Raw genomic sequence first — 22,252 nt, 5'->3', positions numbered from 1 at the left:
CCTGCACACGCCTGTGCACGGTGGCTCTGGATGTTTCCACACCAGACTCAGTCCACTGCTTCCTCAGGTTCCCCAAGGTCTGGAATCGGTCCTTCTCCACAATCTTCCTCAGGGTCCGGTCTCCTCTTCTCGTTGTACAGCGTTTTCTGCCACATTGTTTCCTTCCAACAGACTTACCATTGAGGTGCCTTGATACAGCACTCTGGGAACAGCCTATTTGTTGAGAAATTTCTTTCTGGGTCTTACCCTCTTGCTTGAGGGTGTCAATGATGGCCTTCTTGACATCTGTCAGGTCGCTAGTCTTACCCATGATGGGGGTTTTGAGTAATGAACCAGGCAGGGAGTTTATAAAAGCCTCAGGTATCTTTTGCATGTGTTTAGAGTTAATTAGTTGATTCAGAAGATTAGGGTAATAGGTCGTTTAGAGAACCTTTTCTTGATATGCTAATTTATTGAAACAGGTTTTTTGGGTTATCAGGAGTTGTATGCCAAAATCATCAGTATTAAAACAATAAAAGACCTGACAAATTTCAGTTGGTGGATAATGAATCTATAATATATGAAAGTTTAATTGTAATCATTACATTATGGTAAATAATGAAATTTAACACTATATGCTAATTTTTTGAGAAGGACCTGTATATAAATGATGGGCTCTGCCATGGAGCACAGAGCAGTGGGACTTCGTTTGAACAGTCATTCTGTGCTTACACAGCCCCTTTTAATAATGAAAGCATAGTCTTTTACAGTATTACAAGGTGGGCACAACTTAAATGGCATATTTGTGGAAAAATTGCAACTTCCATTATTCACCATCCACAGTGGTGTTTTTTTAGAACACACCTGTTGGAGTCAAACTTCTTAAGGGGTGTAGATACCAAAATAGGGTCACCTCTGTTTATTTTTTGTGTAAATCAAGTTTATTAAGTTACATGTGGTTATACAATAGAAGTCAAAGTTTTAATATGCAGTCATAAACATAAGTAAAAATGTAGAAATACCACAATATTCTGAATAAATCTATATAATACCATTGTTTTATCTCTCTAACAGTATTGAAATACAGTTATAACGGACTCCTTAAAAGATAGTCTGGAAGTCAACAGATTGTTATGATTTCAACCTTGTAAACGTCTACTTTAAAATGAATTAAAGATACAGTAGTTTTCGTGAAAAAGGTTTACAAGTATTGTGCATCAAGAGCTCCCATTGTCCAACTTTCATATAATTTTGGAATGATGCTTAAATGTCAATTTGGAGTAAGGGCGTCTAAGCACCCTAGAACACTCAACAACCAAATGAGAGTCTAGATGTGGCCTAGACTATGAAGAGGGAAGAGAGAAAGTAAGAAGAAGAGAGAAGAAGAAAAAAAAAAGGGGGGGGGGGGGGAGGGGGTGAAGGGGGGGGGGGGGTGAAGGGGAGGGAGTGGGGTCTGGTCTCTTGTCCGAATTGACTGGAGTCTGGATTTCTTTTGGAATTATATACTGGTTGTTTCACTTTTAATAATAATAATAATAATAATAATAATAATAATGGCTTAACTTTCCCGTCAGGCCATTTAACGTAGCCAAATATTTAGCTCCTCGGTCTCTCTGAAAACAATCCAAGGAGACCAAACATTAAGCACTTTGCCTGAGGTTCCAGTATCTTGACCAATCAATTGCTCCATTCTAAAGATATGATTAAGTTCTGAGACAAAATCAGATCGCGAAGGGGGTTTGGATTGTTTCCAGTAACAAGGGATTAAGTTACGCGCAGCTATCAAGAAATGTCTAAGTAGGCTTTTCTTAAATTTGGCGATGGAGAAGTCACATATAGATAGTAAGGTCAATTCCATTGTAGGCTGGGTATTATAAAGAGATAATTTGTTATAAAGATCAAAAATGGTCACCCAAAAATTGTGAAAAGGTGGGCAGGACCACCAAATATGCGAATATGAACCTTTATCCTTCCAACACCTCCAACAGGTATCCGGGGTTGTGGGAAACATAACATGAATACTGGATGGACATCTATACCACCTAGTCAAAAGTTTATAACTTCTTTCCTGATAATCTGAGCATAATGAAGATCTGAGAGTGAGGAGGAGACTCTTGGAGCGATCCTCATGCATCAGTGGTTTGTTCAGTTCATTCTCCCATTTCAAAAAGAATAGGGGAGGATCAAGTGAAGTTATTTGGTGTTCTTGAAACATTTTATATAGCATGGATACTGTATGTACCAGAGGACCCTCCTCCAAGCACACGGACTCGAAAGGGGTAAGTTGTCTGAAGATGTCAGCCTGTTTAGATAACTTAATAAGGTAGCTTTTAACTTGTTCATGGAAAAACCATGAACTTGGTGGAGGCTCAGTTCCGGCAAAGATCGACTGTAGGGGCTTAATTGAGGACTGGTCTATGTAGTCATAGGCTATTGGTTAGCTGTCTTTGTGTTTATGCAAGAATATAAATTTATCCTGACCTGCGGGGAAGTCTGGATTATCAGAGATTGGAGTCAAGGGGCCTGGTATGGATGAGATATTAAGCTTTTGGTTGCCATATTTGATGAAAAGGGTCAAGTTTCTTGTCATAAAAGACAGGTCATCTCCCTGAGTTTTCGTATTTCCTCCCTTGCAAATGTGTGCTATAGGGCTACTAAGTGAAAGCTTCATCTCTAAATCAACCCATTTTTTACTGAGTTTGTGATGGAACAGGTCTAAAATGCAAGTTCCAAGGGATGCATAGCTGTAAAGTGAAAAGTCTGGAAGGCTCAATCCCCAAGATTGTTTAGTTCTGCTCAGGAGATGGTATGACAAGCGTGGGCGTCTACCAGACCATACAAATCTTGTTATTGCTGTCTTGAGTCTAGAGAAAAAGGAGGCTGGGAGAAACAAAGGAATGGTTTGGAAGAAGTAAAGAAGGCGTGGTAATAGGTCCATTTTAATTGCATTAATCCTTCCAAGCCAGGATAAGTGTAGTTTGCTCCATTTCTCTAGGTCAAGCTCCGCCCTATGTAGGGCTATTTTATAATTGGCATCATATAATTGTGATGACTTGGCAGTTAACTTTATACCCAGATAAGCAAGGGAATCAGATCGCCATCTAAATGGGAAAAGAGGAGCACAACTGGGAGATTAAAGAAGGTGATAAGGAAATATTTAATATTTTGGACTTGTGTGAATTAATTTTGAAATTACTTAGGGATCCAAATCTGTGCAATTCCGATATGATATTGGGTAGGCTGGTAATGGGGGAGGTAATATACATGAGTACGTCATCAGCAAAAAGTGCCAATTTGTGTTTTTCCGATTGGATCCTCAATCCTGCTATAGATTGGTTATTGCGGATTGCAACTGCCAAATGTTCCATAATTAATACATATAGTAAGGGCGACAATGGACACCCCTGCCTCGTACTATTTTGTATGTAAAAGGGATCTGACAGCGAGCCGTTCACCTTGACCTGAGCAGAAGGAAACTCGTAGAGGGCCTTGATACTCCACAGCGCTTTCCTTTGTAGTCCAATGCCTTCGAGCGTTTGACACATAAATTCCCATCCCACTCTGTCGAATGCTTTTTCAGCATCTATCGACAGAATGCACATGGGATCGCCTCTCCTATTAGCTCTGTCGATCAAAGAAATAGATCTAATGGTATTATCTCTTGCCTCTCTTCCAGGTATAAAACCTACTTGGTCCTGATTAATCAAATGTGGCAAGAGGCAACTAAGTCTCTTTGAAATCATTTTGGCATAAATTTTGACATCTATATTTATAAGAGAAATAGGACGGTAATTGCTACACAGAGATAGATCCTTTCCCAGTTTTGGAATGACTAATGTGAGCAGCTAGAGCTTGTGGAGGGAAGGAGCCCCCTGAGGAAATAAAATTACATATTGATAGGAATGGAGAGCATAGCAGATCTGACAACTGTTTACAGAAGCCCGCTGTGTATCCATCGGGACCAGGGCTTTTGCCTAGTTTCAAATCCCGAACCACAGAGGTGACCTTTTCCAAGGAAAAGTCCTCCACACATCTACCAATCGCAAGTCATATATCCGTTTCTTTACTTTTTTAATGGAGGACAAGGGGAAAGAGGTCCTGCCTGATGATACATCAATTAGAGGGCTCATTGGAAGATTAAAGTCGCCTCCGAGAACTATCGGCAAGGCGCCTGCAAATTTCTCTGGAAGCCTCTTACATATGGAGCCGAATTTCTGCTGGCCTTGATTAGGAAAGTAAACATTAGCTAAAATAAGTGCGCGCGACCCCCATGCAACTTTCAAGAAAATATATCTTCCTTCTATGTCGATTACCGAGTCACGGATCGCAGATAGAAAGGATTTATGAAAACCTATAGACACTCCCTTAGATTTAGAATGGGGATTCGTACTATGGAGCCATTTTGGGTAATGGTGGGATGTGCAGTTAGGGGTCACCCCGGTCTTAAAGTGTGTCTTTTGAGCATTAAAATTGAGACGTGTTGTTTGTGATTAGAGTTCAAAATTTGTCTTCTTTTCTCGGGTATATTCAACCCTTTAACGTTATGGGAACAAAATTTAATTCCAGCCAAAACTAAAGTAAATTTGAGTGGATTGATTATATGGACATTGAGACCAGACCCTAGGGAGGATTGTGTGTGAATTTTGGGTGGGGATAGGTCGAGGGATTGGAAGAAGAGGAGTGAAAAGGAAAGAGAAAGGCAAGAAGGTTGAGAATAAGAGAGAGAAGCTAAATGTGAGGTGAATAAACACCTAGAGTGAGAAATCATGATGTGGTTGTTTGGCGGGAGACCACCAAATACAACAGTTGGGGTGGGAAGAAGCAGAGGGTGAGAACTAGTCTCTGTCTGCCACCCCCACAACCTAGACAATAAAATATTGTATCAAACTTTGTTAACTGACATCTGGTCCTGTCCAGACTAAATTTAAGTTCAAACTTAACAGTATAAACAATAAAATGGATAATTAGACTATTCTTCAATGTTATTCCAATAACAGATGATAGGGTCTAAAGACCAATAAGAAATGGTCCACAAAACTGGACATGAGCAACCCAAAACCAAACCGAATCAAGAGTTAAAGCAACTCATTGTGGGGCTTGTGCGTGTAAAATATTTCACACAGAGAGAAAGGAGGAGGTAGAGAGAAAAAAATAAGTCTCTTCATGTTGGAACTGGAGGAGAACCATTTTTCTTGTGTTGCTTGGTGTGTTGAATTTTCAGCCATCTTGAAGGGATATCTGGGAGTTGGGGAGAGTGTGGCCAATCAGTAAGGTGAGTCATCGGCAACTCAAAAGTATCCAGAAAGTTGGTCAGGTCCCCCAGATTACGGAAAGTGGCTGTTTTCCCTCCTTTAAAGGCTATCATCTGGAATGGGAATCCCCACTTATATGTAATGTCTCTTTATTTTAGGAGAGATAAAGGTCGTAATGCTCTTCTGAGCTGTAATATGCGCCTAGATAGGTCTGAGAGTAGTAAAATCTGTGTTCCACAGTAACTGATGGTGCCTTTCTGTCTGGCAGCCAGCATGATGGCTTCCTTGACTTTGTAGTAGTGTACTCTGCAGATAACATCTCTGGGTCTTGATTCTGATGGCGGTTTAGGCCCAAGAGATCTATGTATACGGTCAAATTCTATTGAGCCCGCCTCCTCATCGTTTAATATTTCAAGGAACAGTTTTTGTACTGTGAGATCCAGATCTGATGAACTTACAGATTCAGGAAGGCCACATATTCTAATGCTGTTTCGCCTATTGCGGTTTTCTAGATCCTCCATTACAGTTACAAACTCCTCCAATCTCAAAGCGTGGCTAGTAATGACCTCTCTGAGTTTGTAGTTCTTGTAGGATGATTTCCTGGGACTTCTCCACGTCCTCTACTCGAGATGTGAATTCTGATTTTAGAGCATGGAGTTCTTTTTTGTAGGAATTTTCAATCCGACAAGCAAAAACTTCCAAGTCTTTTTTGGTGGGGAGTGTTCTAATAAATTTGCTAAGGTCATTTACAGTCATGTCGTCTGAGGGTATGTGCACACGTCAGGATTTCTTGCAGAAATTTCCTGAAGAAAACCGGAAATTTACTGCAAGAAATCCGCATTTTTTTTTGCGTTTTTTCCCCAGTTTTTTCGCGTTTTTTTTTTTTTTTAGCATTTTGCAAGCTTGCAGAATGCTAAAGTTTTCCAAGCGATCTGTAGCATCGCTTGGAAAACTGACTGACAGGTTGGTCACACTTGTCAAACATAGTGTTTGACAAGTGTGACCAACTTTTTACTATAGATGCTGCCTATGCAGCATCAATAGTAAAAGATAGAATGTTTAAAAAAATTAAAAAAATGGTTATACTCACCTGCAAACAGCCGATCTCCTCAGCGGCGTCCGTTCCTATAGATGGTGTGTGTGTGCAGGACCTTCGATGACGTCGCGGTCACGTGAGCGGTCACGCGACCAATCACAAGACGGCGACGTCATCGCAGGTCCTTCACACACACCATCTATAGGAACGGAAGCGGCAGCCTGCACTGCTGAGAGGCGGGAAGACTCCGGGCCATCGAAGGTGAGTATATCACGATTTTTTATTTAAATTCTTTTTTTTTTTACCAATTATATGGTGCCCAGTCCGTGGAGGAGAGTCTCCTCTCCTACACCCTGGGTACCAACCGCACATAATCTGCTTACTTCCCACATGGTGTGCACAGCCCCATGCGGAAAGTAAGCAGATCAATGCATTCCTAGGTGTGCGGAATCCCCGCAATTCTGCAAATTTAATGAACATGTTGCTTTTTTTTCCGCAATGTGATTTTTTCGCGGAAAAAAAATGCAACATATGCACAAGAAATGCGGAATACACTGTAAATAATAGGAGGCATATGTAAGCGTTTTTTTTTCGCGTTTTTTATCACGCTTTTATAGCAAAAAAATGCGAAAAATACTGAACGTGTGCACATGGCCTGAGAGTTCATTATTATCATCCCCCTCATCTGTTGCTCTATCAGGAGATCCCTGGGAAGCTGATGAGTCATGTAATAAAGAGCATTCACTTAAGATCTTAGTGGAGGATTTGGATCTTGTGCTTCTATGCTGGCTATTTGTATTTAGGAAACGATCCATATCGTCAGAATGAGTTTCAGAATCTGGAGGTGGTTCAGTACGTCTTTTGGGTTTGCCCATATACACCAGTGGGCCTTAGTGGCTAATATATGGATGTAGGGGGAACTTGTGAGGCAAGAGTGTCTACATCAGATAGCCGGCTCCCCCAACAGCATACACCTCTCCCCTATTAGAATTTCCCACTCAGGTAGGGATATGACCTGGAGTCTTATGTGTTCTGAACAAATCAGCTGGTGTAACTTTCTCTTCAGGAATGCACCTGCTCGTCTGTATAATGGCGGCGTTTGGCGCCAAAAGGGGGATCGGCTTCCAAGCCCTCCACCAGGGACAGGCAAGTTTGATATAGGACAGCGAAACGTGAGGGGACGATAGAGAAGGGGAGCAGGGAGGCTCTCAGCGGCTCCAATGTTAAGATGGCCGACGCAGTGGCGAGTGTCCTCCTCCTGCTCCGTCGGCACTCCCACACTCACCGGATCCTCTCCGTGCTGTGCCGCAGTCTCCCTCCTTGCCTCACGCGTCAGCGTCGGTCCCACGATCTCGTCCTCCACAGCAAGTAGGTAAACCCCCACCGGAGACCAACAGGGGAGCAGTAATGGCGTCTCTCCCCCAAAATGCTTCCGACACTATCCAGCGTCCCGCTGTCACAAGGCCTCTCCCGGCCCGGACTCCAGGTGGAACAAGGTCAAGGGCCTTATGTTCTCCGGTCTTGAGGGGTATTTCTGGGAGGTTAGGCGCAGGTTTGGAGTCTCAAATTAATGGGGTCCTGGGAGCTCCTTCGAAACACGTCTGTTTAGCGTGAGGTCCCAGCCACGCCCCCGGGTCAACTGTTTTTTTTTTTTTTACTGCACTCAGGGCCGGAGTCAGCACCTGGGCAACTGCCAGGGCCCTTTGCAGGCGAGGGGTCCCACTTGCAGTAGGGGACACCACCGCGCTTGTGGTAGAGAGTTCCAGAGTAGGGGTGATGCGAGAGAGAAATCTTGTATATGATTTTGGGAAGAGGAGATAAGAGGGGAGTAGAGAAGGAGATCTTGTGAGGATCGGAGGTTGCGTGCAGGAATATCCATGCAGCACAATTATCCAAAAATGTCATCATCTCTGCTGCATTTAGGCTATGTGCACATGTTCAGGATTTCTTGCAGAAAATTCCTGAGAAAAACCTGAAATTTTCTGCAAGAAATCTGCATACATTTTTTGCGCGTTTTTGATGCGTTTTTTTTCCGGACATTTCCCAATGCATTTTATAGTGGGAAATCCGCAAAAAAACCCGCAAAATTAATGAACATGCTGCGTTTTTTACCGCGATGCGCTTTTTTCACGGATAAAAACGCATCATGTGCACAAAACAATTCATTCTAAATGATGGGATGCATATTGTATGCTTTTTTTGCGGTTTTATAGCGTTTTTATCGTGAAAAAAACGCGAAAAATCATCAATGTGTGCACACAGCCTTACAGTTATCCATCTGGTGTATGATGACGTTGAATTTTGGGTGAAAAATTGATGGGCATACAAGTTTGTCTGGGTCACAACATCATTTATTATTTCCTCACTGAAAAAGAATCTGAAGAAGTCAATTTCAGTGAGGCCAGTGGTGTCAAACTGGATTCCTGAGCTGCCGATGAAATCCGTAATGACGGGCTGATAATTTTCAGGAGGGGAGGGGGTGTAATCTATATGGGATCGATTGCAGCAGGAGTTGCCTCGGTCCTAGGGTGCCTTGCTGAGGGTCCTTCCTCACTAGATGAGGAGGAGGAAGAGGAGGAATAAACAAATGTGGGCTCTTCCTCACTGGATGCAAGGAAGGTGTGTGCCTGCTCTGGTAAATAGCGTCTTCTTGACAAATGGGCCATTTTATTCCCAAATGTAATGTGTGGGGCATGTGTATAGGGTTAGAAAATCAGATAAAAGAAAAAAAAAAAGTTTGTATAAAATTTTTTTAGATGTTCAATACACTAATGCAATCCCTATAAATTTACCTGACACAAATAATTCTTTTTTCCAAAAGAAAAATGGACGTCACCAACAATTTGACGTAGGCTCTCCTAATGCACTAGATATTACTTGGCATTCAACTTTTTGATTGTGTTTTATTACACTTTTTTGGCAGCATGAAGAAAAAGCATATTTTTTGCCATATTTTTTATTAACTTTTGTTTACGGGAATTCACTGAAGGAATTATGTAGTATGAGTTTTATAGGTTGGGTCGTTCTGGAAGCAACAATACCAAATGTGTATTTGTTTCTTTTTTTACATAAAATATACCTATTTTATATTGCTTTAATATTTTTAAAAATGTTTTGCTTATTACAACCTTTACTGCAAAAAGATGCCCGCTTACAATCCATTTTTCCAGACCCCCCACTACTGTGTTTTAGGCAGCCCCCAAATCTAAGAAGCATCATTGTCAAGAGCTCCCTATCCTCTCCAACAGCTGCAGGTACCTTTCCTTTCAACCAGAAAAAAAATGTAAAACCTGTCCATTTATAATGACCACGGACAAGATAAAGATCCCCAATTCACATCAGGACTACAAGATAACAGGTACTTTCAGCTGCGTCACTTCTAATGTGGTGTACCTAATTATTTGTACTAAATGTCCAACTGGGGGTCTGTATGTGGGGGAAACAGGGCAGAAACTGAGAACAAGGATGAACTCTCATCGCCATACAATAAGAGAAAAAAAGAATGGATCTACCTGTGGCAATACATTTCTGTCTCCCAAATCACAACATTATGGACATGAAATTACTTGTGCAAAGACAGAAGAGTTTGGGAATATAAACTGATGACGACCTTTGACACTCTCACTGATGGAATGAATGTGTCGCATGGATTTATGTCTTTTTACATCAACTAAGGAACTTGCCCCTCAGACCATGTGGGGTCATCACAACAGAGACCCTAATCACAGGACAATAAAACAATCCTTATCTAAGAGCTGGCCCAATATTTATGGACATAACTGTTTATCACCCATGGTAATTCTGATTCATGTCACCTGGCTTATCCATGGTTTTTTCTTTCCCGTCTTTTTTTTTCTATACTATGTTGTGCATAAATATGTGATTCTTCAGAATTTGTTTTAGTCTTTGCCTGATGAAGAGACGTATGTAGTCTCGAAAGCTTGCAATTTGTTACCATCTTTTCAGTTAGCCATTAAAAGGTATCAACCACTGAGGACTCTCAATTCTAAATATTTTGCTTATTTTACGATTTTTTTAAATTTTAAATGTTTTTAAAAACGTTTCTACTTAACTTTTATTAGTCTGATAGCTAGTATAATGCATTGCAATACATCAGCACCACAATGCATTATACCTGTCAGTGCTGAACCGATAGGAGCCTCTTAGACCATGCCGTGAGCATGGTCCAACATCACAGGTTTGCTGCAGCTAGCTAACCCGAGGTAGTCATAACAACCTCAAGTATCCATGGCAACGATCGGGCCCTTGCGATGAGTTCACAGAGGCACCGATCAGACGGTACAGGAAGCCCCTTCCCAGCCTTCTAAATGCTGTGATCGCTATAGATCGCAGCATTTAGGGCAGGGGTGTCAAACTGCATTCCTCGAGGGCCGGAAACCATGCGTGTTTTCAAGATTTCCTTAGCTTTGCACAAGGTGCTGTAATCATTATGTGTGTAGGTGATTAAATTATCACCTGTGCAGTACAAGGAAATCCTGAAAACATTACCTGTTTGCAGCCCTTGAGGACTGCCGTTTTGACACCCCTGATTTAGGGGGTTAAATGGCCCGGGGGGGGGGGGGTTCGGGCACTACTCCTGCAAATGACAGCCGAAGCTTAACTTTCACTTACGCCGAGCTCTCGGTGACAATTGTGCAGGCACTGCTTGCGCCCGCATGATCAAGATTTAAATTTATGTCATTTAGTGGGAACCCCTTCTAGATCATGACGTAGACTTACGTCAAATGTTATGTAGGCGTTAAATACATATGCTTATGTCTTTAAAATAATTTTTGCAATTGGAATTCATTAAAAAAAAAAAAAAAAAAAATTATATATATGTATATATACAGTACAGACCAAAAGTTTGGACACACCTTCTCATTTAAAGATTCTTCTGTATTTTTATGACTATGAATATTGTAAATTCACACTGAAGGCATCAAAACTATGAATTAACACATGTGGAATTATATGCTTAACAAAAAAGAGTGAAACAACTGAAAATATGTCTTATATTCTAGGTTCTTCAAAGTAGCCACCTTTTGCTTTGATGACTGCTTTGCACACTCTTGGCATTCTCTTGATGAGCTTCAAGAGGTAGTTACCGGAAATGGTTTTCACTTCACATGTGTGCCCTTTCAGGTTTAATAAGTGGGATTTCTTGCCTTATAAATGGGGTTGGGAGTGGGATTTCTTGCCTTATAAATGGGGTTGGGACCATCAGTTTTGTTGAGCAGAAGTCTGGTGGATACACAGCTGATAGTCCTACTGAATAGACTGTTAGCTGCTTTTTTCTTGTCATAATACAAATTCTAAGTTAAGAAAAATGAGTGGCCATCATTACTTTATGAAATGAAGGTCAGTCAGTCCGAAAAATTGGGAAAACTATGAAATTGTCCCCAAGTGCAGTTGCAAAAACCATCAAGCGCTACAAAGAAACTGGCTTACATGAGGACCGCCCCAGGAAAGGAAGACCAAGAGTCACCTCTGCTTCTGAGGATAAGTTTATCCGAGTCACCAGCCTCAGAAATCGCAGGTTAACAGCAGCTCAGATTAGAGACCAGGTCAATGCCACACAGAGTTCTAGCAGCAGACACATCCCTACAACAACTGTTAAGAGGAGACTTTGTGCAGCAGGCCTTCATGGTAAAATAGCTGCTAGGAAACCACTGATAAGGACAGGCAACAAGCAGAAGAGACTTGTTTGAAAAAAAGTGGAAATCTGTGCTTTGGTCTGATGAGTCCAAATTTGAGATCTTTGGTTCCAACCACCGTGTCTTTGTGCGACACAGAAAAGGTGAACAAATGGACTCTACATGCCTGGTTCCCACAGTGAAGCATAGAGGAGGAGGTGTGACGGTGTGGGTGTGCTTTGCTGTTGGGGATTTATTTAAAATTGAAGGCATACTGAACCAGCATGGCTACCACAGCATCTTGCAGCGGCATGCTATTCCATCCCGTTTGCGTTTAGTTGGACCATCATTTATTTTTCAACAGGACAATGACCCCAAACACACCTCCAGGCTGTGTAAGGGCTATTTGACCAAGAAGGAGAGTGATGGGGTGCTACGCCATAGGACCTGGCCAGACCTGAACCCAATTGAGATGGTTTGGGGTGAGCTGGACCGCAGAGTGAAGGCAAAAGGGTCAACAAGTGCTAAGCATCTCTGGGAACTCCTTCAAGATTGTTGGAAGACCATTCCCAGTGACTACCTCTTGAAGCTCATCAAGAGAATGCCAAGAGTGTGCAAAGCAGTCATCAAAGCAAAATGTGGCTACTTTGAAGAACCTACAATATAAGACATATTTTCAGTTGTTTCACACTTTTTTGTCAAGTATATAATTCCACATGTGTTAATGCATAGTTTTCATGCCTTCAGTGTGAATGTACAATTTTCATAGTCATGAAAATACAGAAAAATCTTTAAATGAGAAGGTGTGTCCAAACTTTTGGTCTGTACTGTATATATATATATATATATATATATATATATATATATATATATATATATATATATATATATATATATATATATATATATATATATATATCAAACATTTGACCTCTACAGCTTCTATGTTTCACTGTACATAGACAGGTGCAAAATGGGTCAACTGTGAATCGTATCTGCTGACCTTCTTTAAAATCATTTACTGACTGCCAAATAAAAAAAAACTGTTTTACCTGCAGATTAACACTATGGCTGTAGGTAAATACAGATTTTTCTGATGGCATGATCCCGTTAATATGATTTTTTTTTTTTTTTTTACACAAAAGTACACTGTTCCAAGTTTTGGCAGTTTTTCCACTGCACTATCTGAAGTGATGAGCAAAAACATATTCTGGAGCTGGATGATCATCCAAGTACAAAGACTGCACATAAAGTTAAAGGATTCATTTTTGTGTTAATCGTCAATCATTAATCAAAAAGATTAAAAAAAACTAAACAAACAAAAACTTCTTTCTTTGATAATGTTGTCTTACAGAACGCATAAAACAAAAGGATGTGTATTCAATGTTTTAAAAAAAATGTCAAGGTAGAAAAAAAATCAAATGTAAAATTTGAAAGGGTAATAAATATATACAAAATCTAATCTTACCACAGAGTGGAACAGTATTTCTTTTCATTCACAGTGACCACAGATCGAAAAAATTTATCAAACGATCTCTGAACCTAAAGAAAAAAACATAAATCAAATTTATTAAATATTAAACCTACACAAATATTTTTTAACATAGAAACATAACCCCTTCCCCTGCATACATGGCCTTAACGACAAAAGCAAATTTAGCAATGTTTCTCTACTTGTGGTTGGCAGGTTGCATTTTTGTACAAACTGTATGTATCTTGATCAATTTATTTTTTTTTTCTTTCAGCACAAAATCTTGTGTATACATATATACATCTACAGACATGCTATATATCATATATCTCAGATGTATTCTTAGATTTTTTTATGCAAATCTTAAAAGAGGTTTTTTTTAATAGGACCTTCCACCAGCTCCAAGTTATGCCTCCCCAGTAAGGCCGGCGTCACACATGGCGTAAGACAATACGGTCCGTATATTACGGCCGTAATACGCTGAAAAGTCCCCAAAAAAGTGGTCCATAGCTCCTCCGTAGGCAGGGTGTGTCAGCGTATTTTGCGCATGGCATCCTCCGTATGTAATCCGTATGGCATCCGTACTGCGTGTTTTTCTCGCAGGCTTGCAAAACCAACACACGGCTATACAAGGGATCTATGTGTTAAAAAAATTTTTTTTATATATATATATATATATATATATATATATATATATATATATATATATATATATATATAGACAGTATATATATATATATATATATATATATATATGTCATTAGACACATATATGTATATATATTATTACTTCATACAACGCTAGATAGCTTTAAAGCAGGTAATTCAATTGCCGGCTTTTGCTATCTCCTTTCTAAACCCGACATGATATGAGACATGGTTTACATACAGTAAACCATCTCATATCACCTTTTTTTTTTGCATATTCCACACTACTAATGTTAGTAGTGTGTATATGGAAAATTTGGCCGTTCTAGCTACTAAATTAAAGGGTTAAATGGCGGAAAAAATTGGCTTGGGCTCCCGCGCAATTTTCTCCGCCAGAGTAGTAAAGCCAGTGACTAAGGGCAGATATTAATAGCCTGGAGAGGGTCCACGGTTATTGGCCCCCCCTGGCTAAAAACATCTGCCCCCAGCCACCCCAGAAAAGGCACATCTGGAAGATGCGCCTATTCTGGCACTTGGCCACTCTCTTCCCATTCCCGTGTAGCGGTGGGATATGGGGTAATGAAGGGTTAAGGCCACCTTGCTATTGTAAGGTGACATTAAGCCAAATTAATGATGGAGAGGCGTCAATTATGACACCTATCCATTATTAATCCAATAGTAGTAAAGGGTTAAAAAAACACACATTATTAAAAATTATTTGAATGAAAAAATCACAAAGGTTGTTGTAATAATTTATTCTACGCTCAATCCACTCACTGAAGACCCTCGATCTGTAACAAAGTCAAAATAATAAACCAACAATATCCTTACCTTCCGAAGATCTGTAACGTCCAACGATGTAAATCCATCTGAAGGGGTTAAAATATTTTGCAGCCACGAGCTTTGCTAATGCAACGTTGTTCGTGGCTGCAAAACCCCGGGGAATGAAGGTAAAGTAGGTCAATGACCTATATTTACCTGCATTTGCGGTGAGGCGCCCTCTGCTGGTTGTCCTCATATGAACTCGAGCCTGGGAGCTTTCTAGGAAAGTTCCCACGATCTAGGGACAACCAGCAGAGGGCTGGTTTTTGGTCATACTGCCTCACAAAAATCGGAATAAAAAGTGATCAAAAAATGTCACCTGCCTGAAAATGGTACCAATAAAAACGTCAACTCGTCCCGCAAAAAACAAGACCTCACATGACTCTGTGGACCAAAATATGGAAAAATTATAGGTCTCAAAATGTGGTAACGCCAAAAATATTTTTTGCAATAAAAAGCGTCTTTTAGTGTGTGACGGCTGCCAATCATAAAAATCCGCTAGAAAACCCTTAGTTAGGGAACCATAAAAAATTAATAAAATGTATTTATTTCCATTTTCCTATTAGGGTTAGGGCTAGGGTTAGGGGCTAGGGTTGGGGCTAGGGTGGGGGCTAGGGTTAGGGGCTAGGGTTGGGGCTAGGGTGGGGGCTAGGGTTGGGGCTAGGGTTGGGGTTGGGGCTAAAGTTAGGGTTGGGGCTAAAGTTAGGGTTGGGGCTACAGTTAGGGTTGGGGCTAAAGTTAGGGTTAGGGTTGGGGCTAAAGTTAGGGTTGGGGCTAAAGTTAGGGTTTTGATTACATTTACGGTTGGGATTAGGGTTAGGGGTGTGTTTGGGATAGGGTTTCAATTAGAATTGGGGGTTTCCACTGTTTAGGAACATCAGGGCTCTCCAAACGTGACATGGCGTCCGATCTCAATTCCAGCCAATTCTGCGTTGAAAAAGTAAAACAGTGGTCCTTCCCTTCCGAGCTCTCCCGTGCGCCCAAAAAGGAGTTTACCCCAACATATGGGGTATCAGCATACTCAGGACAAATTGGACAACTATTGGGGTCCAATTTCGCTTGTTACCCTTGGGAAAATAAAAATTTGGGAGGCTAAAAAACATTTTTGTGGGAAAAAAATAAATTTTTATTTTCACGACTGCGTTATAAACTGTAGTGAAACACTTGGGGGTTCAAAGCTGTCAAAACACATCTAGAAAAGTTCCTTGGGGGGGTCTAGTTTCCAAAATGGTGTCACTTCTGGGGGGTTTCTACTGTTTAGGTACATCAGGGGCTTTGCAAATGCAATGTGATACCTGCAGACCAATCCATCTAAGTCTGCATTCCAAATGGCGCTCTTTCCCTTCCGAGCTCTGCCATGCGCACAAACGGTGGTTCCCCCCACATATGGGGTATCAGCATACTCCGGACAAATTGGATAACAACTTTTGGGGTTGAATGTCTCCCGTTACCCTTGGGAAAATACAAAACTGGGGGCTAAAAAAAAATTTTTGTGGAAAAAAAATAATTTTTATTTTCACGGCTCTGCATTATAAACTGTAGTGAAACACTTGGGGGTTCAAAGCTGTCAAAACACAGCTAGATAAGTTCCTTAGGGGGTCTACTTTCCAAAATGGTGTTACTTGTGGGGGGTTTCAATGTTTAGGCCCATCAGGGGCTCTCCAAACGTGACATGGTGTCCCATCTCAATTCCAGTCAATTTTGCATTGAAAAGTCAAACAGCGCTCCTTCCCTTCCGAGCTCTGCCATGCGCCCAAACAGTGGTTTACCCCCACATGTGGGGTATCGGCATACTCAGTACAAATGGCACAACAACTTTTGGGGTCCAATTTCTTCTCTTACCCTTGGGAAAATAAAAATTGGGGGTTAAAAGTTCATATTTATGAAAAAATATGATTTTTTATTTTTACGGCTCTGCATTATAAACTTCTGTGAAGCACTTGGTGGGTAAAGTGCTCACCACACATCTAGATAAGTTCCTTAGGGGGTCTACTTTCCAAAATGGTGTCACTTGTGGGAAGTTTCAATGTTTAGGCACATGAGAGGCTCTCCAAACGCAACATGGCGTCCCATCTCAATTCCAGTCAATTTTGCATTGAAAAGTTAAACGGCGCTCCTTCCCTTCAGAGCTCTGCCGTGCGCCCAAACAGTGGTTTACCCCCACATGTGGGGTATCGGCATACTCAGAACAAATGGCACAACAACTTTTGGGGTCCAATTTCTTCTCTTACCCGTGGGAAAATAAAACAAATTGGAGCTGAATTAAATTTTTTGTGAAAAAAAGTTAAAAGTTCATTTTTTTTTAAACATTCCAAAAATTCCTGTAAAACACCTAAAGGGTTAATAAACTTCTTGAATGTGGTTTTGAGCACCTTGAGGGGTGCAGTTTTCAGATTGGTGTCACACTTGGTTATTTTCTATCATATAGACCCCTCAAAATGACTTCAAATGTGATGTGGTCCCTACAAAATATTGGTGTTGTAAAAATGAGAAATTGCTGGTCAACTTTTAACCCTTATAACTCCCTAACAAAAAAAAATGTTAGTTCCAAAATTGTGCTGATATAAAGTAGACATGTGGGAAATGTTACTTATTAATTATATTACATGACATATCTCTGTGATTTAAGGGCAAAAAAATTCAAAGTTGGAAAATTGCAAAATTTTCTAAATTTTCGCAAAATTTCCGTTTTTTTCACATATAAACACAAGTTATATCGAAGAAATTTTAACACTATCATGAAGTACAATATGTCACGAGAAAACAATGTCAGAATCGCCAAGATCCGTTGAAGCGTTCCAGAGTTATAACCTCATAAAGGGACAGTGGTCAGAATTGTAAAAATTGGCCCGGTCATTAACGTGCAAACCACCCTTGGGGCTTAAGGGGTTAAAGAAGCGGGACCCTAACAAAAAAAAAAATGACATTGAGTCCTCCCTATATTTAATAACCAGCAAAGACTAAGCAGACAGCTACTGGCTGATATTAATATGCTGGGACGGTCCATGGAGATTGGCCCCTTCCCAGCTTGATACAGTCAGCTCTAAGCCGCCCTTGAAATGACAAATCCATTAGATGCAATTCTGGTGCTTATCCTCATCTCTTCCTGATTTCTCTAGTGCGGTGGCAATCGGGGTAATGGGTTTGATTTCAGCAGCTGTCAAGGACATCAAGCCCTGGGGTTAGTAATGGAGAGGCATCTATCAGACACCTCCACTACTAACCCCGTAGTCAAAAGAAATAAACACAAAAGTCCTTTATTTATAAAAATCACTCCCTGACAATTTCCCTCTTTCACCCATTTATTAAAATAAAAATAATCTACACCGGTCTGCCGTAGTCCAAATGGAGGTCCCACAACAATCCCAGTCTTCTTCACTCACTGTATGGAGCTCCGTTCAGACAATGTAGCTCCATTCACTGGAGCAGCAGCCACTGTCGGTTCTTACGCTGTGCTCCACAAGAACTCGGCTGTTGTGAGGAGAAAGACATCAGTAAGGTTGCCGCAGATCACAGCTGCCATGTTTCACTCTACACAGTGCGAGAGCTGGAATGATGTGTGAGCGGTCATGTCACCGCGAAAGCCGGAACGAGGAGCGGTAACCGTTACCATGGTGACTTCACTGCTTATCATTTTGGCTCTTGCACTGACCTTGTGAGAATTGGTGGCTACGAACTTCGGTGACCTTGACTGACGTAACCAATCTTCACAGTAGCTGGGTTTTCGCAGAGTGCAATGTGAGAACTAGCAGTGGCTGCTGCTCCAGTCTATGGAGCTTCGGTCTCTGGACACTGGAAGAAGACTGGGATTGCCATGGGACCTCTGTGGATTATGTCGGACTAGCGTGGATTTTTTTTATTTTTAATAAATAGGTGAAAGAGGGAAATTGTCGAGGAGTGCATTTTAGAAATAAAGGACTTTCATGTGTGTCTCTATTTCTTTTAACTATGGGGTTAGTAACGCGGGTGTCTAGCATACACCTTTCCTTTACTAACCCCAGGGCTTGATGTCATTGACAGCTGTTGTCATTACCCACAATCCCATTAACCCGACTGCCACAGCACCAGGACAATCGGGAAGAGCCGAGGTTAAGTGCCAGAATTGGCACATTTAATGGATGTGCCATATCAGTTGAAGGATAGTCTTATAACGCTAAGAAGGGGCCATTATTTTTGGCCTTTCCAAGCTTATTAATATAAGCCCGCAGCTGTCCGTTTAGCCTTTGCAGATTATTAAAAATAGGAGGGACCCCCAAGTCATTTTTTTAGGGTGAGTTGATGTCTATGGTCTCGGAAGCTCCATGGTTATTGGGCCCTTCCCAGTATAATAAGACCAGCTCACAGCTGCCTGCTTTCCCTTAGCTGGTTATTAAAAATAGGGGGGCCCCACCCCATTTTTTTTTACATTAGCTAAATACATGTACATGTGTTACCTGTTCAGGTTCAGCACCCCCAACATCGGGTGTTTCATACACTGTCATCTGCACAAGAAACACCGGTGGCTCTGATCAGCAGTAAAATCATTACTGTCGGTCAGTGGGCCACACGCTGTCAGATGACAGCATGAGCCAGCAGCTGTGACAGGCGGTAAAAAGGTTACCGCCGGTCACAGGCATCGGGCTGATGAGATAATACTACTCTCATCAGCTACGCCTCTTGTCCCCGATAACAGAAAGAGCAGGCGCCGCTGATGGGAGTATTCATCAGCAGGCGCTTGTGCTGTACATAAATAAAAAATGATGTGGGGGGGTCTCTTCAATTTTTGATAACCAGCAAAGGCAAAACTGACAGCTGTGGGTTGCAACCCTCAGCTTTATCATGGTTGGTTATCAAAAACAGAGGGGTCCCTAACAGTTTTTCAACATTAATGAAATAAATAAGGAAAAAAAGTCATGGAGTCCCCCCCATTTTTGACAATCAGCCAAGCTAAAGCAAACATCTGGGGCTGTTATTCTCAGACTGATAAGGGTTCATGAATATTGCCCCCCAGCGTAAAAGTAACAGCCCGCAGCCTCTCAAGAAAAGGCGCACATTAGAATCGCCAAACATGTTGCTTTGCCCGGCTCTTCCCACTTGCCCTGGTGCGGTGGCAAGTGGGGTAGTAATTGTGAGGTTGATGTCAGCTGTTCTCTAGGCTTGATGTCAGCCGCCAGAAGTTTGTAATGGAGAGGCATCTATAAGATGCCCCCAATACTAACCTCATAGTTAGATTGTAGAAATGAAAATAGCCAGAAAATAATCCTTTATTTGAAATAATGACACAGACACCTTAACTTGAAATAAAAAAGCACAGTTATACTCACCTTTATGCCTAATCCACCAATGCCCACGTCCACAGGAAAAGAAAAATATTAAAACAACCATATCTCTCACCTGTCCAACGTGACAATAATCCATACTGTCCCACGTCGATCTGGATAACTTGGAGAGCAGTAACACCAGTGAATGCTCTCCCCGCCTGCCGCCTCACACTGACATAGGAGCGCAATCGCTTCTGCAGTGACTAGCGCTGAGCTGCCATGAGAAAGTTCATCGTAGTTCATAGCTGATGAACCCAGTGACCTCACTTAGGGCACTGCTAGCTGAGCATGCTGCAGGTTCAGGAGGAGATATTGGATCCAAGCTGCAGGATAAGGCATCCGTCTTCACATTCTTGGAACCAGGTCTAAAAGTGATGGAAAACTGAAATCGAAAAAATAAAAAAGTGATCACCTTGCCTAGCTCGGGGTTAAACATTTGGCTGACTCAATATAAGACAGGTTCTTGTGGTCCGTGATGACCATAATTCGATGGACAGCCCCCTCCAAAAAATGCCTCCATTCTTCAAAAGCCAATTTAATGGCTAGTAACTCCCGGTTACCCACATCGTAATTCCTTTTCGCAGAGGAAGAAACTTTTTAGAAAAGAAGGCACAGGGTCTTAAATTGGGTAGCGGCCCCACCTCCACGATAAATGGCTTAGACAGATTAGGTTGAATCAGTACCGGAGTAGACATGAAACATTCTTATAAAGAAGAAAATGCTGCTAAAGCTGGAGCTGACCAATAAAAAAAATTGGTCAGCTCCAGCTTTAGTAGCATTTATATCAGCCCCCTTACGAGTTAAATCAGTAAGGGGTTTAACCACCTGTGAAAACCCTTGATGAATTTTCTACAGTAATTGGCAAAACCCCCAAATCTCTGAAGACCCTTGAGATCTTTGGGTTACACCCAATCAATAATAGCCTTTACCTTTCCAGGGTCCATGCGAAACCCCTCAGCAGACAAATAAACCCCAGAAAGGATAATTCTTGCACAAAAAATGAACACTTTTCCAGTTTAGCATAGAGAGAGTTCTCCCTGAGCCTCTGGAGGACAGCATAGAGATGACCCATATGTTTCATTTTATCAGCAGATATAAGGATATCATCCAGATACCTCACCATGAAGCACCCAATGAAATCCGAAAAAACATGATTAATGAAATTCTGAAATACCGCTGGTGCATTAGGCTGCTTTCACACATCAGGTTTTTTGTTTCAGGCACAATCCGGCAGTTTCAGGCACAATCTGGATCAGTTTTTTAGTTACGCCTGATCCGTTTTTTCCCCATAGAGTTGTATTACTGCCGGATTGTGCCTGAAGAAAATGCGTTTCATCCGTTTTGTGCCGGATCCATCCCTTCAGGCTTTTTTGCCGGACACAAAAAACGTCTCCTGCAACGTTTTTTCTGTCCGGCGAGAAAGCCTGAAGGGACGTTTCCGGCTTTAGGAATTTCTGCTGCAGATTCTTCCCTCTCTTGCCAGAAAATGCAGGTGCGGTTTTGTTGCGTTTTTGCTGCGTTTTTTTCCAATGCGGATTTGTATGCATTTTTGTATGCATTTTTGAAAGCTAAATAAAGATCTATTATTGACAACAACAAAAAAGATTTTTTATGTCATTTCTTGTCCAACCTCTTCTTTTACATTTGTCCAACCCACAATCCATTACACACAGATAGACAGACAGATAGAAAGAATGAGATAGATAGATAGAAGGAATGAGGCTGGCGTCACACTAGAGAGTTTTACGGACGTATGAGAGGCGCAAAAACAACGCATTGCACATGGACCAATGATTCTCTATGGGGCAGCTCCTATCTGCCGTATATTTTGCAGCTGCATTTTACGGGTGTAGAAAATCGCAGCATGATGCGTTTGTCAGCGTATTGCGCAAAAATTCCGCCAATGAAGGTCTTGCCAACGGATTACATACAGAACACTGTTTTGGGAACATTTCTGCGTATTGCGCCAGTAAAAAAACCGACCGTATTTTCCTCCGCCAAGTGTGACGCCGGCCTGAGATAGATAGATAGAAGGAATGAGATGGATAGATGTAGATAGCTATATGTATAGTTAGGCTACTTTCACACATCAGTTTGTTTCCTGTCAG

The 22,252-nt window shown here is 41.3% G+C and overlaps 1 protein-coding gene across 3 annotated transcripts in view; it reads right to left on the bottom strand.

Moving 5' to 3' along the window:
• DUS2 (dihydrouridine synthase 2) overlaps positions 1–22,252 on the bottom strand; it is a 263,484-nt gene that overhangs the window by 11,944 nt on the left and 229,288 nt on the right. For all 3 annotated transcript variants that reach the window (XM_069740207.1, XM_069740208.1, XM_069740209.1), the window contains one exon: positions 13,372–13,445. In XM_069740207.1, coding sequence (XP_069596308.1) covers positions 13,372–13,445 — 74 coding nt within the window. The remainder of the gene's footprint in view (positions 1–13,371; positions 13,446–22,252) is intronic.

Source organism: Ranitomeya imitator, chromosome 9, assembly GCF_032444005.1.
Source record: "Ranitomeya imitator isolate aRanImi1 chromosome 9, aRanImi1.pri, whole genome shotgun sequence".
Lineage (NCBI taxonomy): Eukaryota > Metazoa > Chordata > Amphibia > Anura > Dendrobatidae > Ranitomeya > Ranitomeya imitator.
This window is presented reverse-complemented; position numbering and strand designations above follow the sequence as displayed.